At 32.2% G+C, this 6,298-nt stretch overlaps 1 protein-coding gene across 2 annotated transcripts; it reads left to right on the top strand.

Moving 5' to 3' along the window:
* The first annotated feature begins 410 nt into the window (after positions 1 to 410).
* On the top strand, positions 411 to 5,070 carry LOC133869567 (ankyrin repeat-containing protein ITN1-like). Of its 2 annotated transcripts, XM_062306604.1 has the most exons (7): positions 411 to 498; positions 924 to 1,014; positions 1,813 to 2,346; positions 2,522 to 2,707; positions 3,576 to 4,021; positions 4,118 to 4,372; positions 4,461 to 4,583. In XM_062306604.1, the coding sequence occupies exons 2-7, from the start codon at positions 936 to 938 to the stop codon at positions 4,473 to 4,475; spliced, it is 1,515 nt and encodes a 504-aa protein (XP_062162588.1). In that variant the 5' UTR covers positions 411 to 498; positions 924 to 935; the 3' UTR covers positions 4,476 to 4,583. The 2 variants fall into 2 exon arrangements, with proteins under 2 accessions (XP_062162588.1, XP_062162587.1); XM_062306603.1 differs by having other exon boundaries at positions 4,118 to 5,070.
* Positions 5,071 to 6,298: the final 1,228 nt, after the last annotated feature.

Genomic DNA, 6,298 nt, shown 5'->3' with positions numbered 1-6,298 from the left:
ATTTACATCTTCTTATCAGCTTAAATTTTTGGAATAAATGGTGATTTAATATGGTATCAGAGCAGAGGACCTAAGTTTGAACCCTGTCTCATTCATTACCTCTCATTTCAATTAAATATTTTACGTGTTGGGCCTCACCTATTTAAAGAGAGTTTGGGGCCACACACGAGAGGGATTGTTAAACTATTTTTTAAATAATTAAATTTACCTCTTTCTATTAATTTAAGCTTTTGGGCTAAATGGTGATTTAACATGAAAAAATGGGGTGTCCAGCTTTTGCACTTGCCTCCACTATGTATTTTGTCCCTCCAATGATTAAAATCTTGCTTTACCGGCCATTGAGAGAGAACTACAAAGCAGAGAGTATATATGCATGAACTTGAACTTCTTTCTGCTTATAGACAGTACTACAACGTACCTCCCCAGATGAGTGACGCTTTCTTTAAAACAACCTCTCATTGCTTTGGTTTTCTTTGTTAATTAGCGAAGATACTTCTGGTAAGGAACGTGGATGTCCTTCTTGTCCAATTAAAGTTCAAATTTATTTATGTTTCTAATCTTCTTTGTGTGGCCGGTGTTTACTTTGTCTGACCTTTCCTGCAACCGCTTGAGCATAATCCAATTATTATTAGGGCTACAAGAATTCTTTTATTCTTACCTTTGTATTTATAGTATTTTGTTTCATTTTCTGACACTAACAAAGCATCATACCTTTTTTTCCTCTTTTCCCAATCCGTAAATCAAAACCTTGGTATTTTTGTCATGCTGGTTCTTATTTACTAGAAAACTCGAAATAATGAGCAAGACAAATGAATCTTTCCTCACTCTCTCTCTCTCTCTCTCTAATTCTTTAACTTGTATCTAAAAATGTTCATATGTCAATTTTCTATGATCAGTAATTTTATTTTTATAAAACCATGCAGAAAAATAGAAAAATGAACGACATAGAAATGCCAGAATTGGGGCAGACACGTGGAGTCGGTGGAGAGGACCCGAGCAGTGAATTTAATGGGAGTAAGTGCCTCTCGATCTCTTTCTCTCTGGTCATATGCAGTCACATAACAGGTGACCGAGTTTAGTTAATTTCGATTTATCTTTGAGAAAAGTGTTGCGACTGCGTTTATTATATATACCTTGTTATCCGTTCCATTACATCTTGAAAAAGCTCCATTGTGAATGTTCTTTAAGCACCTTCTGCATATATTATGATCTATCTTGGCCAAAAATGTTCTTTTAAGCACCTTCTATAGGCCAAATAATAATAACAAATACGGAAATAAACAACAAGGGAGACTTCACTTGAGTAGATTTCTTGAACTTCTATTATATTTGTACGCAATTACTCCTTCAAAGTTTAAAAATCATGAATTTAGTTTATTTAACTTTCAGTTTTTTTCAATGTCCTCCATTTGTTAGAAATTAACAGAAAAAAAATTCTTGCCCATTTAGCCGTGCATGGGTCAGCATACCCAAGAACTAAGCTTGGCCATGGATTGTAATTTTATAAAGTTTACAGGAGTATAAATTAAGGTCATTTCACCTTTAATTATCTAATTTAACTTTGAGTATTAACCGGAGGAGAATATTACAAAAAATTGAAAGTTTGACATATATACTAATTAAATGGCTTGAGAGTTTTGAAAAAAGAAAAAGAAAAAGACGAAGACAATTTTAGTGCTGCAGATACGTAAGGTCATATGGTAAATTAGTTCTCGCAACATAGCTAGCATGCATCCAAGTGTCATGATTTTTTTACCCAAAGTTGTAATTAATACGTTTGCTTCTTTGTTTGTTTTTTTTTTTTTTTCCCAGGGGAAAGAACACTAGATAATGACCGTTTTGTGTGTCGTGACCTCCTTAAAGCTGCCTTACGAGGTGATTGGCCAGCTGCTGAGCGTTTTCTTGAAACACACAGAGAGCATGACTATGTTCGAGCTCCCATAACGGATTATGAAGGGACAGTACTTCACGTTGCCGTGATTGCACAACGCACCACTTTTGTAGAAGAATTGTTGAAATGGATCGAGAGATTGAAGACTTGCGGCTCAATCAGTGATCGAGAGATTCAAGATTTCGTCAAATTGAAAACAAAATATGGATATACGGCCCTTCACCATGCTGCTCAATCAGGAATCGTCAGAATTGCTGAGCAGCTGGTGAAAATCAACAGCGATTCGCTAGTGATGCAAGATTATTCCAAAGGCCAAGAGACGCCACTCAACGTTGCAGCATATCTAGGACATGCAGACATGATCAAATATCTATTCTCTCACACTCCTCTTGAAGATTTAACTCGTGATAACAGGACTAACCTCCTTAGTTGGACCATTCAAAATGATTTGTATGGTAATTAAGTCCTACATCTGGCTATAACTTAATTTGTTTGATGAATTTGAGGCAGATAAGTTAGATGGACTTACCACTTCTCTTGCAATATTAATTAGCGACCATGCATATTATAAGCATTTCTTAACCAACCTTTTGACAGTGATTAAATTAATTTGTCGTTTTTTATGGACAGGTATAGCACTGGATATTCTGGATGATCAAAAGTATCCAAACATGGCAACTGCTGCCGGCACTGACGAATCCGGGTGGCCCACTAAATCCTATTTGCTAGCGTTGAAACTGTTGGCCAGGAAACCTTTTCTAATTGGCAGCGAAAGTGATCAGCTACCATTCTGGAAAACTCTCTTTAAGAACTCCAGTTAGTTTGCCTCCTACCCAAACTCAGATCTCTTAAGTTGTTCTTTTATTATGTTAATCACGTACAACTTGATGACAATTTTATTCAAATTACATTGCCATGGGAAAAATGCTATTTTCTTTTATTTCATCAAATCTTTAGATGATATCTAATTCTCAACTAAGGAAAATTCTGTTAAATAATTTTCTATTTTATGTCGATCTCCATCTATTCTAACACTTGTGGTTTTTGTTTTTTTTTTTTTTTACAGAAATTTCCTACAAACCGGTTTGTAAGAAATTTTATACAAACCATATCTAAGATTGACATGTGTCCCTTGGTATGTGTTTCTCACATGCTTAAAGGAAACATGTTGCTTTAGGGTTGTAGAAAATTTTCTACAAACTTATTTTTAAGAAATTTATAGTATTTTTTTCTATTTTTGCAAAAGCTATCATTTATTTTTTGAAAATGTTTTTGGTTTCATTCTCTTGTCCAACTCCATACAAGAGATGCCTAAATCCATAAATTTAATAATAGATTTATTAAAATATATATATATATATATATATATATATATATATATATATATATATATATATGACACTAGACACTTCTTTTTATTTTTAATTGAATTCAAAAGATAGTAGAGATTTGAAGTGCCTGGGTTATCCAAAAGACAACATATCTTAAGAAGTCAATAGTTAGGACACAACTAGCTAGCCGTATTTAATGCTTTCGTTATCTCTGCATTACTATTTCATAAAGCTTTCAATATAATTTCTTATTATGGATATTGGTAAAATAACTATATTTATTTAATATTTCTTTATTACCAAACCATGTCTATTTTCTGAATATATAGATTCAATTCTTTTTTCAACAATAGGGTTCAAAGGGATCTATGACAAAGCTTTGATGAAGACTAATGCCCATCGATTAGTTGACGAACTTTGGAAAAAGGTTATAGATGGTAAAGAGCCAAAGTACTCCTCATCAAAAGTGATTGCCTCTCACAGTACTTTACTTTTTGAAGCTGCAAAAGTTGGAAATGTTGAATTTATAATTATAATTGCACGCTCTTATCCTGAGCTTTTATGGCAACTAGATGACAACGAAATGAGTATCTTTCACTATGCTATTAAACATCGGCACGAGAATGTGTTCAATCTAATATATGAGATGGGTTCTCAAAAGGATGGCCTTACATCCTTTTTGAACTCAAAAACTGATGATAACATGCTGCATTTAGCTGGAGAATTGCCTCATTCAGATAGAGTAAATATCGTATCAGGAGCAGCTCTCCAAATGCAACGAGAGTTGTTGTGGTTTAAGGTAATTGATAATATTATTTATTTATTTTTTTCATCTCTTTGCATGTATATTAATGGTTCAACTATTACATGTCAATTTATATGTGGCCAACTGTAGGAGATAGAAAAGATTGTGCCAAACTCATTTGTGAATGAGAAGAATAAAGCCAACAAAACACCTAAGGAGATATTTATAGAGAAACATGCAAATTTGCAGAAAAATGGTGAAAAGTGGATGAAGGTCACAGCAAACTATTGCATGCTCGTGGCAACATTGATTGCCACTGTGATATTTGCTGCAGCCTTTACTGTACCAGGTGGCAGCAATCAAGAAACAGGCATTCCTATTTTTTTGAGAAGAACTTGGTTTAAGGTATTTTTCATATCAGATGCAATAGCACTGTGTTCATCTTCGACTTCAATAGTAATTTTTTTGTCAATTCTCACGTCACGTTACACAGAAGAGGATTTCTTAGTGTCATTACCTTCAAAGTTGGTGTTTGGACTTGCCACACTTTTCATCTCCATGATGGGCATGATGGTAGCCTTTATCGCAACTTACATTTTGGTGTATACAACCGCAAGTGCACAGATTCGGGCTGCAGTTGCAATCACTTTGGCTATCCCCCCAATTGCCTTCTTTCTTCAACTACATCTTAAACTTTGGGTTGATACACTCTTCTCAACATGGACGTCTAGATTTCTTTTTCGACCTAAAAACCACAGACTTTTCTAATGGAAGATGCCGATTGGGGAATTGATCAACAAAAAATATGAAGTTCAAGGCAAACGAAAAGGAAGAAATTTGTTGGAGGTTCACGGGTTGTTGAACAAGGGAGGTCAAGGAAAGAATTGATCTAATTAAGGGCACCTTCAAGTTTTCTACTGAGAATTTAGATCTTATTTGTGTTTGGAATTTGCCTAAAAAAAATCTGGTTTGATGTAGTTCTTCCAGATTTTGTTTGTTGGGGTTAGTTGTTGGTGGGGTTTTCTCCATGTTTGGATGGATGTTGTTCAGTACTTTTTACTAGAGTGTAAGTGTTGCTTGTGTTTGGTTATAAAGTTTTCATTCATCCAAAAAAATAAATAAATAAATAAAGGAATTGGTCGCAAATAAAGACTTTGGATTGATGTCGGCTTAACTATTCCATCAAGAATTATTGTGGTTTATACATACTAGCCTATAACTTGTGCTATGTGCGGATTTTTCATTATAATTTAATTTTAAGAAAAAAAATTGCGAAAATGTTTTAGAAAATAATAGCAAAAAATATAAATAATAATTAAAAAGAAGAAAAAGAAAGAAAATAAAGCTTATAGGTGAATTCATTAAATTCAAACAACTGTTGATTTATGCCATATGGGGACAATTAGGTGGATAGAATTAAACCAACATTAAAAAAAAAAAAAAAAAAAGAAGCTAGTCATAAATTATGACTTCTAACACATTTACCCACCATAAAACCATTTTATATATTAAATTTTATTTCTTTTTTAATGTACTTTTTATCAACTATTGTTAGTGAATTTTTTGCATAGCTATTGAACGTATATGCCAAGTATAAAGCTATTGGAAAGTTTTGGTCTATTTAAAAATTTTAGCCACCCTGAAATCATTTAAAATTTAAATTTTGGTTATTGGGGACATACTATTATTACTTATAGTGCATTATATATATATATATATATATATAAAATACTAATGCCCATTATTGCATGTTATTGAAATATTTTGACTTAAGAAAGTTTTTTTAGCTTCTAGCTAATTAAAAATTCATTTTTCAATTTTCACGCTTCGTTTCAATAACTACGTATGGGTGTGTTCAGTAAAGGTATTGAGAGGTTTTTTTTTTTAAAAAAAAAAAAATAGTAATAAAAAGTGACTGATGTGATATAAAGTAGAAAAAAAGTTTAGAATTTTTTGTATGGAAAAGTAAAAAAAAAAAAAAATAATTGTTTTGTAGTGGGTTTTTTTATTTTATTTGAATAGTAATAAAATTGATTGATGTAATATAAAAAAAACAAAAAAAGCGGAATGTTTTGAACTTGACTTTTTAATAGAAAATTAGGGGTGAGTAGGAGGGGTTTGCCAAAGCCCTACATTATAATTTAATCTCAAAAATATTTTTGTAAAAACTTCTTAGAAAAGAATATAAAAAAATAAATAATATTAATGAGAAAAAAAAAAGAAAAAAAGAAAGAAAAAAAGAAAAAGAAAAAGGTTATAAAGTAGTTCATTAAATTCAAACAACTCTTGATCGATTTATGCCAAATGCTACTTGTTACATATTTAGCTACC

The sequence above is a fragment of the Alnus glutinosa genome, chromosome 5 (assembly GCF_958979055.1).
Source record: "Alnus glutinosa chromosome 5, dhAlnGlut1.1, whole genome shotgun sequence".
NCBI lineage: Eukaryota > Viridiplantae > Streptophyta > Magnoliopsida > Fagales > Betulaceae > Alnus > Alnus glutinosa.
Note: the sequence above shows the minus strand (reverse complement) of the source record. Positions and strands in the feature narration are given on the sequence as shown.

Excerpts from the sequence above, each read along its gene's own strand:
- LOC133869567 (XM_062306603.1), top strand. The coding sequence starts at position 936 with ATGAACGACATAGAAATGCCAGAATTGGGGCAGACACGTGGAGTCGGT. Across the intron at positions 1,015-1,812 it reads GAGCAGTGAATTTAATGGGA|GGGAAAGAACACTAGATAAT; the intron begins GTAAGTGCCTCT and ends TTTTTTTCCCAG. Across the intron at positions 2,347-2,521 it reads CATTCAAAATGATTTGTATG|GTATAGCACTGGATATTCTG; the intron begins GTAATTAAGTCC and ends TTTTATGGACAG.